The sequence below is a fragment of the Odocoileus virginianus genome, chromosome 16, assembly GCF_023699985.2.
Source record: "Odocoileus virginianus isolate 20LAN1187 ecotype Illinois chromosome 16, Ovbor_1.2, whole genome shotgun sequence".
Lineage (NCBI taxonomy): Eukaryota > Metazoa > Chordata > Mammalia > Artiodactyla > Cervidae > Odocoileus > Odocoileus virginianus.
In genome coordinates, this window is record NC_069689.1 from 2,314,899 (window position 1) to 2,334,850 (window position 19,952).

General features: G+C 41.3%; 1 protein-coding gene across 13 annotated transcripts in view; it reads left to right on the top strand.

The window, feature by feature from the left end:
* The window catches only part of PEAK1 (pseudopodium enriched atypical kinase 1), a 309,415-nt gene that overhangs the window by 280,915 nt on the left and 8,548 nt on the right, over nucleotides 1–19,952 (top strand). For all 13 annotated transcript variants that reach the window (XM_070477603.1, XM_070477609.1, XM_070477601.1 and 10 more), the window contains one exon: nucleotides 1,203–1,948. In XM_070477603.1, the coding sequence (XP_070333704.1) occupies nucleotides 1,203–1,948 (746 nt within the window). The remainder of the gene's footprint in view (nucleotides 1–1,202; nucleotides 1,949–19,952) is intronic.

Consider the following 19,952-nt stretch of genomic DNA (forward strand, 5'->3'; position numbering starts at 1 on the left):
CCTTCTTATAAGGACACCAGCCATATTGGATTGAGGCCTACCTTAATGACTTCATTAAGAAGTCGTTGGATGCTTGATTACCTTAAGTTGATTACCTCTACAAAGACTCTATTTTTGAATAAGGTCACATTTAGAAGTACCATAAGTATATTTTGGGGGAGAGGACGTAATTCCACCCATAACAGAGCATTATGCTTTAACTCTGAAATATTAAATGACTATTTCATTTTAATAACATTACTAATTTTAATAACTTTTATTAAAATTTCATGGTATATTTCTCAGTCTTAAAAAAAAATAATGCCCCATCCCCATTATAAGGCCTGAAGGTATCACTGATTCATACATATGTGTTTCATCTTCTAAGCATAAATTCTGGAAAGGAAACTAAAAGGTGATTGGTTCTGTAACTGGAGCTTCTTGTCAGAGAAGTTCAAATGCAAGCATCTCTCAAATCACAGTTTATATTCCCCCCCAAATAAAACAGAATCATGTAAGAGTTTGTGGGTGATATTTGAAACAGCAGTTGCCTGCTCATATACATGGTTTCCCTTACCACAATCTCAGAGATCTTTATACATAGACCAGTTTAAGTGGTGCCAGAATCCATCTCTGTAGGGAAATGAAATAGCATGGTTTATGAAATTGTGTTTGTTTGTTTTGGATGGAGAATGACAAGTGTTGTATACAATACAATGTAACTTTGGAACAAAGTTAAAAGAATAGAATAGTATCGTCTGAGCACCAATCTAGCAGTCTCATATGCTAATCCCAATTGTTTTTAGTAATGCTCCCAAGTATTTCTTTTTAACCTGCAAATGTTATCATCTCTCTTTTGTCACAGTACAATTATTTGAGTGTCTGTCACTCCTTAGTACTCTAGTGTGGTGAATACAGCCCTCTTGGGGCCACGAGTGGAGAATCTGGATTTCTTCTTGAAAATAAAACCCATAGCCCTGTTCCTATGGCAAGGAAATACTGAGACATTGTTCACATTTGTTGCTCCCGTTAGGTCTTGAATTCTACCTTTAAATTTAGCTATTTGTTCTTTGTTTTCTTTTACCGTTTTTGAACTAAGTGTTGACTTCTTCTATTCTTATGGCTACTACCTTTATTTCTGCCTAAGTTTCAATTATGGAACCAGAACAAAAATTTTATTTAATTATTCTTTTTTCTTCTTTCTTAATTTTAAAACAATCCAGGACAATCTAGAGCAGCCATGATACCTCCCAAGCATCCCCGGCAGCCTAAGGGAGCTTTGGATGATGCCATCGCCTTTGGCGGGAAAACAGACCAAGAAGCACCTAACGCTTTGCAACCAACACCACCCCCACTGCCAAAGAAAATGATTATAAGAGCCAATACAGAGCCACTCTCCAAAGACCTCCAAAAGTCCCTGGAAACTACCCTTTGTGTCATGGCTAATCCCACCTACGATATCGACCCCAGCTGGGATGCCAGCAGTGCTGGATCCTCAGTCAGCTATGAACTCAAGGGACTAGACGCTGAGTCTTATGACTCCTTGGAGAGACCTTTGCACAAGGAGAGACGTGTGCCCTCAGCAGCAAACAGCATCTCCAGCCTAACCACTCTCAGTATTAAGGATAGGTTTTCCAACAGCACAGAGTCCCTGTCCAGCCGGCGGGGTCCCTCCGGTAGACAGGCCCGGAGTATCCAGAAGCCACAGAGACAAGCACTTTATCGAGGACTTGAGAATCGTGAAGAAGTGGTGGGTAAAATCCGGAGCCTTCATACAGATGCTTTGAAGAAACTGGCTGTTAAATGTGAAGACCTCTTCATGGCTGGGCAGAAAGACCAACTCCGTTTTGGGGTAGACAGCTGGTCAGACTTCAGGCTGACCAGTGACAAGCCATGCTGTGAGGCCGGTGATGCAGTTTACTATACAGCTTCATATGCAAAAGATCCACTTAATAACTATGCAGTCAAGGTAAGAAAATATTATAAATCTGACTCTAATCTTCTCCAACACACTGTTATTGAGATGGGTCTGTTTTTTTTTTTCCCCTTCTTTTCTCCATTCAGCAAAAACTTATTAAGTATCTGCTTTACACCAGATATTGTAATAGAAGAGGCCTTAACTTATTATCTATTGGAGAAAACATATTTATAAAGAGACAGACTTATAACACAGTATACTGAATGCTAGGGTAGAAGTTAACAGAATTCTGTGGGTGCTTAGAAGGCCCTTAACCCAGACTCTTGATGCTAAAAAATTCTTCTTAAAGTAGGTAATACTTGAGCGAGATTGTTTGCAAAGATTTCCTGTACAAATGAGGTCTACTATGTGCCTTTCACTCTCTATGTTTCTGTCTTTATTCCCTAGCAAATAAGAGACCCTTGTCTATCTCTGCTTTCTAACTTCTCTGCTTCTGAGAGAAATGTTTTTATAGAGGAAAGTAATCAATATTTGTTGATGTACAAGGAACTTTCTCGTGTTATATAATTTAATCTTCACATCAAGTTCATGGGGTTAAGATCTATTTATCCGTTTGACAGGTGAGAATAAAGCTTAGGGTCACACAGCTAGCAATTAGTAAAGCTAGGATTTAAACAGATCTATCTGGCCCCATAGCCTACACTTTTTCTGTTATGTCACATGAATTTCTTATATGTGTATCACCCATTCCAGACAGCCCACTTATTTAAGAAGGCTAAAACTCTTAGCATCAAGAATTCTTGAGCAATTACATTCACTGTAACAGTAAGCCATAGGCTTCATCAGTGTGTAATAAATGAAGCATGGACTTTGAAATTCCAAAGATCTAGGTTCAAATCCTAACTCTTCCACTTAGCTCTGTCACAAGTTACTCCTCCATGTGTCAGTTTCCTCAGCTTTATTTTTTTTTTCCATTTATTTTTATTAGTTGGAGGCTAATTACTTTACATCATTACAGTAGTTTTTGTTATACATTGAAATGAATTAGCCATGGATTTACATGTATTCCCCATCCCAGTCCCCCCTCCCACCTCCCTCTCCACCCGATCCCTCTGGGTCTTCCCAGTGCACCAGGCCCTAGCACTTGTCTCATGTACCCAACCTGGGCTGGTTATCTGTTTCACCCTAGATAATATACATGTTTCAATGCTGTTCTCTTGAAACATCCCACCCTCGCCTTCTCCCAGAGTCCACAAGTCTGTTCTATACATCTGAGTCTCTTTTTCTGTTTTGCATATAGGGTTATCATTACCATCTTTCTAAAGTCCATATATATGTGTTAGTATACTGTAATGGTCTTTATCTTTCTGGCTTACTTGCACCCATCTTATGGGGCTGTTTGGCTGCAAGAAAACAAAATACCTAGTGATTGGTATTCATTTCTTTCACTATCCCTTAGCTTCCTCCCTATATTGCCAAGACAGCAACAATCTTTTGAGCCTCAATTTCCTCCTCTTTCAGATGTTTACAACAATGATGACCCATATACTTTGTGGGATTGAGATTAGGATCAAGTGAGATAATGCATGTGAAAGAGTTTCTAAAAACATAAATCTCTATGTAAATATAACGTTTGTTCACCCTTTGCATAGTCCCTTTTTCCAGATTCTATTCACTGGTTCAAAACTAATTAGCATATCTAAATGACTTGTACATGTTAATTTGGCTAGATAGACCAGATGGTATCTTAGTAAATTAATGGATAAGGTAAACGATTGGCCTTACCTGTCTTTCAAGACAGAACATGTATTTGGACCAGATCTTCAGCTGACTGCTCTCTGCATTTGTAGCACCTAAGCCACTTCACTCTGGTGATACTCATAGTGACCTTGTGCCCCAGCCCACACTTCTTAAATTAAACTGAGGGGTAAACTGCAGAGAGAGATTCAATAGATTCAAGTTAATACATTACTGTTGAGTCTAAAAAGGCATGTTGAGATTTGGTGTAGTGTTCAAGAGCCGTTACACTAGTTGGAATTCTGGGACCTCATTTATCTCAGGCCTGTATTACTACAGAATCGCCAGTGCAGGATAAATGCCTATTTCAGAGAGGAACATTGAACTCTCTGTTCTTTCAAAACAACTGAGAAGTAGGGCTTGACTAACTTTATGTATTATTGCTGTGCAATCTTGTCTCTTTCCCAAATCAATGGCCTGGTATTGATTTCTTTGCTTGTAATGATGCAAAAGCAATCTCCAAAGAACAGGTGGCAAGTGGTTATATACTGAGAGTTGTTGGCAGGTTTGGGAAAGGATGTTTTACACTAAATGGTGAATATAAATGTCTACTTGAAGACCCTCTAGGCATTTCTAGAAGTACCCAATTGATAGTACAACCTTAAAGGAATAAGCTACTAGGATACTGTGAGCCCTACCTTTGCAGAAATAAACAAAAAAGACTAGCAGTTGGCTCATACAAACAACTTGTTACTGTTTGTCTTCTTAAAATCACCCCTTTCCATACTAATGAAATTGAAGAGTGGCCAGGCAGGTACAGCTCTCTCTGTTTTAATTGATGTATAGTTGATTTGGACCTCCCTGGTGGCTCAGACGGTAAAGCGTCTGCCTACAATGTGGGAGACCCGGGTTCGATCCCTGGGTCGAAAAGATCCTCTGGAGAAGGAAATGGCAACCCACTCCGGTACTCTTGCCTGGAAAATCCCATGGACTGTAGCGTGGTAGGCTACAGTCCACAGGGTTGCAAAGAGTCGGACACGACTAAGCAACTTCACGCACTCACATAGTTGATTTACAATGTGTTAATTCCTGCTATACAGCAAGATGATTCAGTTATACCTATATATACATTTTTTAATATTGTTTTCCACCGTGGTTTATCCCAGGATGTTAAACATAGTTCCCTGTGCTGTTTAGTAGAACCTTGTTGTCCATCCATTCCATATGCAGTACTTTGCATCTGCTAACCCCAAACTCCCAGTCTATCCCTCCCTCTCTCCACCCACACACATACACCCCACACCACAAGTCTGTTCTCTATGTCTATTAAAGAGACTAAAAGTTCTTTTAAAATGTTACAAAAGGAAGTTGGTGCTGGAATTTAATAATTTGAAAGTCAAAGGCTACTGCCCTTTAAATACCACTGCTCCTTAAATACCAAATCCACTGTGGTGACAGAGCATTAAGATCTTAACTTTGGGTATTGTCTTAGTTTGCTCAGGCTGCCATAACAAAATACTAAGAATGGATGACTTAAACAACATAAATTTATTTTCTCACAGGTCTGAATGCTGGAAAATCCAAGGTCAAGGTTCCAACTGATTTAGTTTTTAGTGAGGGCTCTCTTTCTGCCTTGCAGATGGCTGCCTTCTTTCTAATTCCTCACATGGCTCAGGGTTGGAGCTCTTTCGTGTCTCTTCTTGTGTGTACTAAGTCGCTTTAGTCGTGTCCAACTCTGTGCGACCCTGTGGACTGTAGCCCGCCAGGCTGCTCTGTCCATGGGACTCTCCTGCTGTGTCCTCCTCCACGGGATCTTTCCGACCAGGGATTGAACCCGCATCTCTTATGTCTCCTGCATTGGTAGACAGGTTATTTACCGCTAGGGCCAACTGTGTCTCTTCTTATAAGGACACTAATCCATATCAAGGCCCCACCCTTTTACTCTCAGTTAACTCTAATTGCTTCTTTATAGGTCCTATCTCCAAATACAGTTAACACTGGAGGTTAACACATCAACATATGAATTCGAGGGTTCATGATTCAGTTAATAACATTCTGCCCCTGACCCCCCCAAAAATTCATGTTCTTATCACATGCAAAATATGTTCAATCCATCTTAACAGCCCCATAGGTAACTCATTCTAGCATCAAGTCCAAAGTCTCATCTAAATATCATAGAAATCAGATATGTGTAAAACTCAAGGTCTGATAAATCCTGAGGCAAATTGCCTCCTCAACTATAAACCTATGAAACTAGTCAAGTTATATGCTCCCAAAATACAGAGGTGGGCAAGCATGGGATAGACTGTCCCATTCTAAAAGGGAGAAATCGGAAGGAAGGAGGGGATGATGGGTTCCAGCAAGCCCAAAATCTTGCAAGACAAATTCCATTAGATATTAAGGCTCCAGAACAATCCTCTTGGACTCAGTACTCTGTCTTTCAGGCCCACTGGGGTGACAGAATCACCCGTGTCTCTGCTAGGCACCCTAATCCTTTGGGTCTTTGTAAGGACCTGCTCACATGACTGCCAGGGCAGCCCGCCCCTGAGCCACTGGGCAGGTTCGTCCTGGCCTTCCCAATCTGGAGAGGCAGCACGGCCCTTCAAAACCAAGGAGGAAACAGCCTTGCTTCTGGGCCTGTGGTGGGAGTAGCAGCCCTGTGGTGATCCCTGAAACACCTTTTCAGGGTCATTCTTCCCTCTCCTTAAAGAACAGTGCACGTTCACAGCTAAATAGCTCTATGATCCACTCCTGGAGAATCCATTAGCCTTCCTTCATTCCACCCAGATTTCTCTGTCCCTTTAGTTTAAACTGCCGGTGTAACCCCATCTCTATTTCTGGCTTCTGCTGAGATGGCTGATTAAGTCCACGAGTCACAGTCTGTCTCCTTATCAACTGACTGTTCTACTACACCCTTAGTATTCTCTTTAGAACAAGTTTTCTAATATTTTGTGGTGTGGGTAGGCTGAGAGTTTTCTAAATCTTCAAATTCTGGTTCCTTGTTGCTTAGCAATTCCTTCTTCAACTCTTTCTCCCTCTGCACTTCACTATAAGCAGTCAAAAGGAAGCAAGTTGTTCCCTTAATACTTTGTCTCTCAGCTAAATATCCAATTTCATTACTCACAAGTTCTGCCTTAACAAAATGCTGGAACAGAGTTTAGCCAAGTTCTTTGCCATTTTTTAAGAAATCTCACCTTTTTTCCTAGTTTCTAATGAATGTTCCTCATTTCTGAGACCACCAGAATCACCCTTAATGTCCATATTTCTAGCAACAGTCTGTTCATAAGTTTCTAAGCTTTTTCTATCATAACTTTTAAAACTTTCAGCTTCTACCCAATTCTAAAGCCACTTCTTTCTGCATTTTGGAATACTGCTTACAGCAGTACCCTACTTCTCAGCAACAAAATCTTAGTCTGCTTGGGCCACCATAACAAAATACCATAGACTGGATATTTTTTCTCCTAGTTTTGGAGACTGGAAAGGAAGATTCTCTTCCTGGCTTCTTGCTGAGTCCTTATGTCCGCACTTGGGAGGGTAGGGGAGAGAGTATGTCACATTGGGTGTTGGGGCTTTAACATGTGAGTCTTGAAAAGACACAATTCAGTTCATAGCTTTATTCTGTTTTTCATTCAGTGTGACTATCTTTATGGTTTTCCTTGGTCTTAAACTAAAAGACATCACAATATAGAATAAAGGAAAGTAGTCAACTAATGTGAGTGCAGATTCTCTATCTGTCATTGTGTATACCCAAGCAAGTCATATAACCTCTCTTGATTTTCACTGCCCTACCAACCTCATGAGATTGTTATATGTATATGTGTTTATGTAGTGAAACTGTTTTTGTAAATTATGAAGTATATATAAAATATAATAAAATAATGCACTAGTGTTGTTAACAATAATGGAAAGTTACTTCTCAACATTCTTTTGGTCATTCACTATCATTCTTCATTAATATTAGGCACTAGCCTGAGCATATTTTAATAGGCTCTGCATTCCTTAAAATTATGAGAGAAAGCTACTAAGTGTAACAATCCTTCAGAATTTTAGTACTGCCAAAAACTGGAAACAAATTAAGTGCCTGATATTAAGGAAACAATGTAATAAATTATGGTGTATTAGCCCAATAAAATGTTTTCAGCAATTAAAAATTTTATTATGAAGATTATTTAAAATCATGGAAAACATTTTTTACATTAATTAAATGTCACATTAGAATAACAGAATACCAAATACTGTAACCATAACTTAAAAAAAGAATTGACCTACAAAATGGTAATATATAAATGATTTCTGTGTTAGAGGAGTAATGATTATGGACAGTTTTTATTTTGTTTAAAAAATGATGTCATATGTCTTTTCAGTAAAAAAACTAAGGAATTGAAGATTATGGATTATTTGATAGTGAGCATCTTGAAGACACAGGTGTCCTTACTTATTATCTCTGTAGTTCCATCCTCTGAACACAAATTATAAATAGCTCCTGCTTCATGCTACCCAGCTTTGCACTCACCAGTTCCTCTCTTCGAACTGCTTTTCTGGGAAGAGCACTGTCTGTACAGGTAACCTATTTCAGAATCACCTGTGGGATCCTCATTAAAAATATGCTTGATCCCATCTCACACCTACAGAATCAGCATTTCTGGAAGTGAGGCCTGGGCAACTACACTGTTAAGCACCTTCAGGTGGTTACTCCACAATATTTCAGGACTGTTGATATAGCGGTTAAGAATTTAGATTGTTGTCAGAAAGACTCGTGTTTAAATTTGTACTTTAGCTATCTTATGAGCTGTGTTACCTTGGCCCAGTTACTTGCCTTTTCTAAGCCCATTATCTTTATTTGTAAAATGGAGAAAATACTGCATTCTCCCTAAAGCCATTGTGAAAAATCACAAGAGTCAGTTGTACCTAAAGATGTATATAGTACTCAGAGCATCATTTGACACAGAGTAAGTATTCAGTAAATGGTAGCTTCTCATTCCACCACTCCCTTCTCATGTACCTAGAAAACCCCTCACTCAGTCATGTCCTGAACTCACCAGGCTCCTCTATCCATGGGATTCTCCAGGCAAGAATACTGGAGTGGGTGGCTGTTCCTCTCCCCAGGGGATCTTCCCCACCCAGGGATCAAACCTGCATCTCCTACATTGCAGGCAGATTCTTTACCATCTGAGCCACTAGGGAAGCCCAGAAAACTCCTATATTTTCTTAAGGAATCCAGCTCTGTGAATTTTTTTCTCTGATCTTCTGAGAATATGTTGATAGCTCCTCTCTGTGTGCCCACTCTGTATGTAGTGGATTTCTCTACCACTGTTCTATCATGCTATAGTTCTACAGTACTGTGCTGTGCTATGCGAAGTCACTTCAGGCATGTCTGACTCTTTGCGACACTATGGACTGTAGCCCCCCAGATTCCTCTGTCCGTGGGATTCTCCAGGCAAGAATACTGGAGTGGGTTGCCATGCCCTCCTCCAGGGAATCTTCCCTACCCAGGGATTGGACCTGCATCTCTTATGTTGCCTGCATTTGCAGGCAGGTTCTTTACCACTCACGCCACCTGAGAAGCCCATTCAATACTACCATTACCCAATTAAAATAATATGCCTCCCCTCCCCACTGTTAACAACTTGAGCTTCCCTGCAGCAGGGAACATGGCTTGCTAATCCATATATCTTTATTATATTATTAATCTAATATCCTTAGCATTAGCATTATATACTAATATAATAATGTTGCATACATAGTGGGCATTCAATAAATATTACTTGACCTTTCAGCAAACATTGGCTGTATAAAACATTGTAATATCTGCATGCATTTACAGAAATACATATGAATAAGGCAAAAGCCTTGCCCTCAAAGAGCATGTATTCTGGTGGGAAAGACAAAGGCATAAGTAACTTTTAAACAAGACATTATAGTAAAGGTTAAGAGTGGTGTGAAGATGTAAAGATAAATATTAATAAATGAAAGAAGTCATTTTAACATTCTTAAATCTTGGGCCAACAAAAAAGGGCCTCTAGTGTCTACTTCACATTATTCTTAGGGGTAAATACAGTATATGGAGAGAAGAGTGGAAAATGGAGCTGGGAAGATTTGGGGCCAAATTTAGAGGCTCTGATTGATGAGCTTAAGAGGTTAGGCTTTATTCTGTGTTTTGTGGGAAACCATTAAGGATTTTTAAACAGAGAGATAACAAGATTAATGATTTTAGAGATTAATGGTTTTAGAAATAAACTGTGGTGGAAAAGTTCAGAAACATTGGAAGCAGGGGAGCCAGTCATTATGCTATTGCAACAGTCCAGGTAAGTAATGATGAGATCTTGCAATAAGACCATCAGAAAAAAGGGACAGATGGTGAAGGAGCTGAGGCAGGCAGTCCACCATCTCTGGTGAGTGCCTGGATGTAGGATGAGGGCACTGATGCTAAGATTTCATGAAGGAGCAACCCCAGGAGGATGGTTATGCCATTATCTGAAGTATGAATCAGAAAAGCCAGAAAGATGAGCTCTCTGTGTAGTGTGCCCATGGGACAGCCAAGTCCAGAGAAAATGTGTAGCCAGATAAAAACATGAGTTTGGTACTCAGAAGAGAGATCAAGGTTACCTAGTGCTCTCATCAACTTGATTTAGTTCAAACTGGGAATGTGTGATATTGTAGTGGTAGAGTCTGCATGTTGGGAAAAGGCCCACACAGCTAAGTGACCTAAAGCAGGAGAATTTGAAAGGGATATAGCAAAGGACAAGAACCCACAGATCAGAGTTGAAGATTCAGGAAGGTTTGAGCAATATCAGGAGAAGGCAGGAGTTGAATCTCTGGTAAACCTTAAAAAAAAAAAAATACAGTCTTGGTAGCAGTGGAAGTGGATATCAAATGCAGTGAGTTAGGGAAGTGTGGAACAGGGAGGCTGAGGAGAGACAGTGAGCATAGTGCATTTTTAAGAGTTTTGGTGAAGAAAAGACCACATTGATTTCCTAGACAGTATTTAACCTTCAGCTCCTGTTTGTGTCATTCATGTCTCCTTTTATCCCCTCATCACCATTTGGTGAGCCACCATGCAGTAGATTGGACCGTCTGTCTCTGTGGCTGCATGTTGGCTGGCCTCCAGCCCTTAACTTCCCTGTTCTAAATAAAATCCACCTTACCCCTTTTGCCACCTTTCAAAGAATCTGGGTAGCCACTGAACAAACATGTAATCTTCAAAGTACACTCTTCAACTTTGAAAGGGCAGGCCTTCATCATTCCAAGCAGGAAGAACCTGAGAACAGAGAGGAACAAGTACTTTTACATATCGTCATCAACTTTTATGGCAGGCTGCCTCTTCATTCCTACATGGAACTTGTCCTATTAGATCATACCTGAGTCAGTGGATTGGCCCTGCTGTTCCTCAGTGTTATCCTTGAGTGGACAAATGACGGCTTTTTGCCTAGAAGCAGAGTGGACAGTTGGTAAAATTACGGCTCAGTGTCCATGGGACATTCTTTTTTCACTGTTGTTATGAGATCATTTTCTAACAAATGCTGTTATGTGAGACCACATGAGAAATTGATGAAATTACCTTGAGGAAGGCAATGAAAATCTTTTGTAAGCAAAAGTATACATTTTCGACTTATTTTTGCAGCAGTTCCAGCTCTGTGCTCGTAGGTATCTTCTTTTTTAAAAGTAGTCCTGGTCTTTGTTCTCACAGAGAGAGCACACAAAGCTCAGTGAAGGTGTTCACTTCCCCGTCACAGCAGTGGAGCAGCTTCCTTTCTTCCAGCTATGCCGAGAATCTTGTTAAGAGCTTGTAATAAAGTAGAGGTGAACTGTGGAGACCAACATCTTTTATTGCATTTTGACTCTAGAGTCTCCGTTGATCTCATTTGGGTGGTTGCTGAGAAAGCAAGACAGTAAATGAAAAAGCATTAATAGGAGTAACTGGGGTTGGTAGGAATTTACCACTAGTTCAGACTATAGGATCAGGCAGTTAATTGCTGGCTTAGTGACAAGGAACCAACTACAGAGAGGAAACCATTTTCATTTTTATAACGCAACGCAAATGTGCCCAACGTTGGACCTTCCCAGAAAGCGACTGATCAGCAGCCAGCTCTACAGACTCATAGCCACCCTAGGTCAGTGTCCGCTATGTTTCACTGCTGAATGCATACAGAAGTGCCTTGAAGTCTCTACTGGACGTTGGTTTCGAAAGGGGAGGTTTGGGGTACTCATGTAAACCAAGAATCAAAATGAACTGTCTAGTGGGAAAACAGCCACAGCTTTAATTTATGAAGTGACAGGACACAGCTGAGAATTATAAAATGGGATTCAAACTAATAGAATTCCTAATCTGGGCCCTCAGCAGGTTGTTCAACTGGTTTGTGCCTCAGTTTCTCCAGCGTGATCATCCTGGGTGTCACCTGTCAGCCTAAATTACTGGCTCAGGAACACACATGAATTTCTTTTGCTCCATATGCTGAGTGGGAGCATAAAAAGAGTCCAGTGAGTACAAATCACAAATAAAATAGTGAAATCTTATACAATTGCCTTCTTGAATTTCTTTTCTAGACTCCCAAATATTGGGGGGGAGCGTGTGAACATTTTTACAGCAAGTCAAGCTGTAAAATACCAGGCCTACCTGACAGATCTCATAGCAGATTTCTACAGCATGGAGTTCTGATTCCTGGGGGTCCAGACAGTATTTATATAGTAAACACTTAATCCATTTTGAATATGATTGTAACAGCATTGAGCATGTATGGTCTTAGCTCTGTAGCAGCAAGTAAGGCAGTACTCCTGGGCAGATCAAAGAATTGAGATCTATCAGTGATCAGCCTGTATTCTCAGAGTGAGGTCATACCAAATAATGAATATCAATTTAGAATTTGCCACTTTTCGTTCTTCGCTCTTTCCCATATGCTGTTGTGCTTTGGGGTAATGTGACAGAATAGCACAGATGGTATACTGTGTGTGCAGTCGTCAGCATGTCTCATTTTTGTCCCTCTGCCATTCATTCCCCACAACATCATCTCACTTAAGGTTCACTGAGGTCCTGTAAAGTGCACAGAGCAAGCTGGAAATGGGAATCCCTGCTGATAAAGTGGAAGTCGGCTGAAGGCACACTAGGCCAACTGGGCCCATAATAGAAAAATAAAAGCTAATGTAGAATATTTTTGAAGAGTCCTGTATTTTATACTTATTGCTTCCTTTGGAGAAAAGAGAAAATTGAATGGAATGACAAAGAGCAGTGTTGTTTTTGTGAGGGTTTGTACAGCACAAAACCCCTGGGCCTCCAGGGCAGCCTGGACTCAGCAGACAGCCCCCATTGTTCAGATATGACTCATTTGTGTAGTCAGGTCATGAGTGTTTATTACCCAGATTTGTCTGCCCTTGCCCCCTCCCCATCAGCTTGCCAGCTTCCATCTGTTTCATAAAAGCTAATCATATATTCTCGCTGTTCTGAGTAAATGAGCCTTATGGCCACACCAGGTCAGATGTCGCCGCTCTCAGTATTTGTGTGGCCACACTGAGCGTGCACCAGGTGCCTGGCTCTGTGCTGGACCCAAAGGTGCACATATCTGCTCTTAAAACAGACAAAAGCTGTGACAACTGTGATAATAGAGACATGAACATGAGATGTAGCTAAACACAGAAAGGAGATCTGGGGCACTTAACACTTTGTCTTTGACACACATGACACATGTGAGGACTTGAAAGAAAAAAATAAGCGGGAATCCTTCAGGCAGATGAGGGGGAAAGAGGAGCCTCAATCAGAGAGAACCCCTGGAGGGTAGGATTAGGGTGCTGGCTGCAGGGAGTTCAGTGTGGCAAAAGTAGGAGACAGGGGAGAAATAAGCCTAGTAAGGGAAGCCAGGCCAGGACTTTATTCTCTGGAGATAATGGGGAACCCCTAGGAAGTGTATTCGATTTTTTTTGAAAGGTGAACCTTGTGGCTACGTAAAAGGTATATTTGAGGGAAATCACGTGAGAGTTGAGTCGGGGAGACCAGTTGGAAATCTTTGGTAGCAGACCAGCAAGTGATAATGGTAGCCATAGAGATGGAGAAAAGAGAATTTGAAAGCATATGGGAACAAAAGCAGTTGAAGCTGGTAATTAATGAGATGCAGGGAATGAGGGTGGAGGAGAAACCCAGAGTGAACTTGATAACTCATATAGTTGCTGGGGCAGATAACAGGACCATTCACCAAAAGTGGGCATACTACAACAGGAAACTTGGTGGGAAAAAGTTCAGGTTTGGTTATGTTGAGTTTAAGGCATCTATCTATAGGATGGGACATATATGGAGAGAAATCAAGTAGGCCCTTGTATGGATAAATCTGAAGCTCAAAGGTAAGTTTGGATCACAAACGTAGATGTGGAAGTCAGCAGTATATCATGATGGTTGAAGCCATGAGCTTCCTGAAGGGAGAATGTCAATGAGAAAAAAGAGCAGACCCTTCAAACACCAGCATTTCAGGAAGCCTTTGGGAGGAAGGGTCGAGTAAGTAAGAACTGATAATACCACTCCCCGTTCAACAACTGATTTATTCCACAGCCATCCAGTTTTGCCAAATGTCCACCTTCCCCCCCACCCTACCTTCCTACTTCATTGCCTTAAACTGAATATCTATTCCACTCCCCAGTACTGAAAGGGTGGAAGGTGTACGCCTTCATTTCAGGTCCCGGGCATCGTGGGCATTCTGACAGTGTCAGTGGCATTAGACACATAACCTTGTCTTCTCTGTCCCAGCTGCTTTTAGTGAGGCTTTACAGTCAAAGCCCCGCACGGTCTGCTTTTTTAAAGTTAGCTATCTAGCTAGATTAAGATTATTATAGCAAACATAAATGCTCTATAATGGCAAGTTTGCCTCAACGGTATGCAGAGCAGTTGCCAGGAGCAACACAGAAAATGAGCTCCTGCGTTGAAATGAATGTTTGGAATTAAACTCCCCAGGTTGTGTATGGGGAATCCATTGTCAGCCTTGTTTCCCCACTAAGGTCAGGCTTGTGTGAGGGTTATGGGCATTGACTCGGGTCTAAGAAGGTCTTAGAAGAGATTAACTTGGCTGTGATTTTGGAAGCATTTTTCCCCCCATTTTCCAACAGGCAATTTGCCTGTGGTTACGGAGTTCTCACTGTATCTGGGGGCTCTGGGCTGGTGCTTCAGGATGCCTTGTTCTCCAGACAGGATGTCCTTGAGGAGCCGTCATAATGCTCAATTGATGGGAATCAGTATTTCTCCTCTCCTCTGTTCTCACTCGTCTTGATTAACTCAGATAGGCACGTAGTTTCCCCCAGCCTCTTTTCTTGACAGTGTATTGTCCACGTTGGTGGGTGTGGAACTATCATCTGACTGGCTCTCCTTTTTTATGTTCTTCTGGCTTTCTTTGGGAGAAGCAGCTTGTGAGAGGGCAAGCAGGCAGAGGTCAGTGTGCCCAGGACGGGCGTCCCCTCCTGCTTGTGCTCCCCACACGAAGCCTTCCCTCTGCACGAACTAGGCATTGCCACTTCCATAGAACTAAGACTGTGTCTGTAAAGAGAACCTACAGCGTGTTTTGAGATTCAGCCTTCTCCAGCCTGGTTTTTTGTTCTCCTGCTGCACAGTTTCCATGCAGGTGACTTGTGGATCTTGATGTCGCAGCTCCCTCTAGTGTCACCGTGGCTCAGGCCCTCCTAGGGCTTTTCTTCCCATTCAGAAAATGTACGCAATAGAGTCTGCCAAAAATCTGCAGCATTTTAAATAGGTTTTCACATACATAGTAAAAGCAAAAGTGAGATGATTTCTCTCCCATTACAAAAGGGAATCTTACATGAAGACATGGGACCATTCCAGCTCCAGTTTTGTTCCTATTTCAGAATTTTGTGGAGCCAAGGAGTCCTGTGGAAATCATTCTTCTTGGGGAGTGGAAGCTTGGGTAACTGGCTTCAACTGAAAGCCAGCTACCCTCTGTAAGGAAGGAATGTGAATTCCTTTCAAGAAAGGTAAATGAAAATGGGAGGCCAAGAAGTACTTTGATCTCTGCTAGAGAAAATACTGAGTAGCGAAGAAGGGAAAAACAGCAACCAGCAGAAGACCCCTCTCTGTTTGTTCTGGAAAGAGTGGCTTGTTTTCTGAAATGACTTTTGAACTAGAAATTCATCATCTGAAGCCAAGTCATTCTGAGGCTTTTTTTAAACCAAAGGAGCCAAGTTATTAACATTTGAAAAATGGCTACTTTGTGGTGAAGAGAATAATATAACACTCCTACCTAAATTAACATCATCGCAGCCTCCATAATAAAGATTTATGAGATACTCACCATATGAAAAACCGTGTTATGGAAATCTCCATAGGTCTGTGTTTTGGTTGTAACTGCTTTCTTAGTTATGAGCTAATTAAAAGCACTAGTATTTTGTTTTCTTCTGTCATACTCCAGTCTTCTCCCTTTTTCCTCTGCCCTTACAACTAGAGTGACCAGTTATTCTTCAGCCTGTCTTCATATTATAAGATGAAGAGATAAGGAAGTGCCAGCTCCTCAGCTTGGCTCTCTAAGCAGACTATTTTCCTTCAGAGCATCCAAAGTGACTGAACAATTTATCATTTCTTCTTCATAAATCACTTTGAACCTTTATCTCAAGTTGATCTGTGAAGCCAAACATAAATTCCTGTTGTAGTATCCATGTTCTTATCTACTCACAAAACTCTGAGATAGCTTCTAAAATTGTGTGTGGGGGTGTGTATGGAGTGTGTATAGATACAGTTAGAATAGAAGTAGCAATTAGAATATCTTCTCTGCTTTTAATGGCAAGCCACGAGGTGAGAAGTTTTTTTCTGTGCAACTTGGCACAGTGAAAACTACAGTTTGGCTAAGCAGTTCTCTTCCTTAGTCTTAGACTTGCCCATCTTAGTGCTGATCTTGACTTGTTGGTCAGGGCTGACCTGGCATGGAGGTGGGAAACCTTAATGGTCCCTGTTTAGCCACCCTCTGCCAAACCTGTCATCGGAGAGCCTCACTGCTGGGGCATGTAGCTCTCAGACCCCAAAGAAAGATGAAATTTTCTATCTTGCTCTCTGTTTGAAAAAATGTGAGGATTCTATAATGCATCACTTTTTAACATTTACAACTTGTCATTGTTTTAGTCATTATGAATGACATTTATACAGCTTAGTAGTTTACAGGGGTTTCCCAGGTGACTCAGACAGCAAAGAAGCCACTTGCAATGAGGGAGACCTGGGTTTGATCCCTGGGTTGGGAAGATCCCCTGGAGGAGGGCATGGCAGCCCACTCCAGTATTCTTTTCTGGAGAATCCCCGTGGACAGAGGAGCCTGGCGGACTGCAGTCCCTGGGGTCGCAGAGTCAGACTGCGCACAGGACAGCACGGCAGCAGCAGTTCACAGTTACGCAGTGCGTGCTTGATCTCACTTGATTCTCACAACTGCCCTGTGAAGGAGGTTTCAGTATTCTTCATATTGTCTCCTTTACTTAGAAAGACTGGGACCCAGAGAACTTAAGAGAAATGACCAAGGTTACACTGCTGGTAGCGGGGCTAAATGCTAGGCCTTTCAAGTCCTTGGCAAGTTTCCCTTCTCTAGGGTGACAGGGTTTAACTACAGTCTCATTCAGCCAAACTCAGTGGTGTTTGACTGGCTTTTCAAAGGCTGAGGAGTTGGGACCTTTGAACTTCCATTCTAGTGGGCAGTGTGATATTGGGCAAATTATTAAAACTGGAATGTGTCGTGTCCTTGATCTAACTCCCATGCAACTAAATGATGACTAGTATAAGATTTTTAAATACCTAGTGACATATAAATATGAAATATTGCCAACAGTACAGTATAGAAAGAATTCATGTTGTGATTGATGAGCATACAGGATTATATATTATACTGCATGTGCTGAGACTTAGAAAGCTTTGCAAAGATAATGCTTTCTGAAAGATATATATTTGAACTTGAACTCAGCCTGGGGATATCTCTCTATTTCAAGACCAGAAGTTTGCATAAAGAAGAAATGCCAAAAACTGATGAAGTTTGTGGTAGAAGACGAAGAAACTTTTTTTCACATCTCTCTCTCATGTGTGCATGTGTGTGTGTTTGTGTGTGTGTGTGTGTGTGTGTGTCATTGACCACTGTAATAAATATGTATAAATACCATAAAAGAGAGGAACAGCCTTCTGATGTTCCTCTCCTTCAGACTCCTTTGCCACGGCTCCTTTTTTAAAGCATCTATTTTGATGGAAATCAGAGCCTGCTGCTTCCCAGAACCGAGGATCCATCAGCATCCTCCTAAGAAAATGTACATTTTTCTTTGTAAATAGAGAAGGCTAGAAAAGCTTTTCCAAATTTGCTTTTTCTGTGTCACCACAATAAACGAGCAAATTGCAGACACTGCAGAGCACCTGTTGCTGGGAGGCGTCGGTGTCTGTGAGGTGCAGCAGCGTGCTCCCGCCAAGGAGGAAAAGTGGCAAGTTTGTTCTTGGTTCCCAGGGTCGTGGAGGAGCTGTCCAGACCAGGCCGTTACAATCTCTGAATAGTGTTGGAGACTCAGCCTTCCATTGCCAGCTTCTCATGTCGTATCATGAGGATAATCATTTTAGGGGTGATTTTTATTTATTTATTGCTTTTCTAACCCTTTAAGACTAGAAATACAATAGTTGTTTTAGAATGTAGAACTCTTGGCTAATGTTTTTGTTCAAAAAACTCTTCCTTGATCCATAACCACTTAATAAGATTCTTTTTGAGAGGCCTTATTGCTTGAATATTGGCCTGTTAAGAGAAAATGTACACATGTCATTTTGAAGCATGGTTGTCTCAGTATGTGCTCAGTAGTGTAACTGCTGGGTCATATGGTAGTTCTATTTTTAGTTTTTTAAAAAGAACCTTCCTACTGTTCTCCACAGTGACTGCATCAGTTTACATTCCCACCAACAGTGCAAGAGGGTTCTCTTTTCTTCACATCCTCTCTAGCATTTATTGTCTGTATATTTTTTTATCTATCCCAATGTTCAGTGTAGATAGCATTGCAGCACTGTTTACAATAGCCAGGACATGGAAACAACCTAAATGTCCAATGATAGATGAATATCTACAATGGAATATTACTCAGCCATAAAAAGGAACAGAATTGGGTCATTTTTAGAGATGTGGATGGGCCTAGAGTCTGTCATACACAGTGAAGAAATCAGAAAGAAAAAAACAAATATTATATATTAAAACATATATGTGGAATCCAGAAAAATGATATTGTTGTTTAGTCACTAAGTCATGTCCAACTCTTTTGTGACCCCTTTTGCTTTAGCCCGCCAGGCTCCTCTTTCCATGGGATTTCCCAGACAAGAATACTGGAGTAGATTGCCATTTCTTTCTAGATTGCCAGGGATGAAACCCACGTCTCCTGAATTGCAGGTGGATTCTTTACCACTGAGCCACCTGAGAAATAATAGAAAAATGATATAGATGAAACTATTTTTCAGGGCAGGAATAGAGATACAGATATAGAGAACAGACATGTGGACACAGGCGGGAAAGGGACGGGGGGACAAATTGGGAGTTAAGATTGACATATAATACACATTCACTCATGTTCGACTCTTTGCAACCCCATGGGCTGTAACCCGCCAGGGTCCTCTGTCCATGGAATTTCCCAGACAAGAATACTGGAGTGGGTAGCCATTCCCTTCTCCAGGGGATATTCCCAACCCAGGGATCAAACCTAGGTCTCCTGCACTGCAGGCAGTTTCTTTACTATCTGAGCCATGAGGGATGTCCAGTAATATACACTACTGTGTGTAAAATAAATAGCTAGTGGGAAGCTGCTATAAAGCACAGGAGCTCAATTCAGTGCTCTATGATGATCTAGATGGGTGGGATAGAGGGATTGGGGGGAGGGAGGTCCAACAGGGAGGGGACATATGTATACATACAGCTGATTCACCTCGTTGTAAGCAAAAATTAATACACCATTGTAAAGCAATTATACTTTAATTTTTTTTTAATGAAATGAACCACCAGTGACTCAAATGGAGGAAAATAGGCAAAGGATATGAAGAAATAGGGAATCTTCCCTCATAGCTCAGTTGGTAAAGAATCTGCCTGCAATGCAGGAGACCCCAGTTCGATTCCTGGGTTGGGAAGATCCACTGATAGGCTACCCACTCCAGTATTCTTGGGCTTCCCTTGTGGCTCAGCTGATAAAGAATCCACCTGCAATGCAGGACACCTGGGTTCAATCCCTGGGTTGGGAAGATCCCCAAGGGAAAGGCTACCCAATCCAGTATTCTGGCCTGGAGAATTCCATGAACTATATAGTCCATGGGGTCGCAAAGAGTCAGGCACGACTAGCAACTTTCACTTCACTTCAC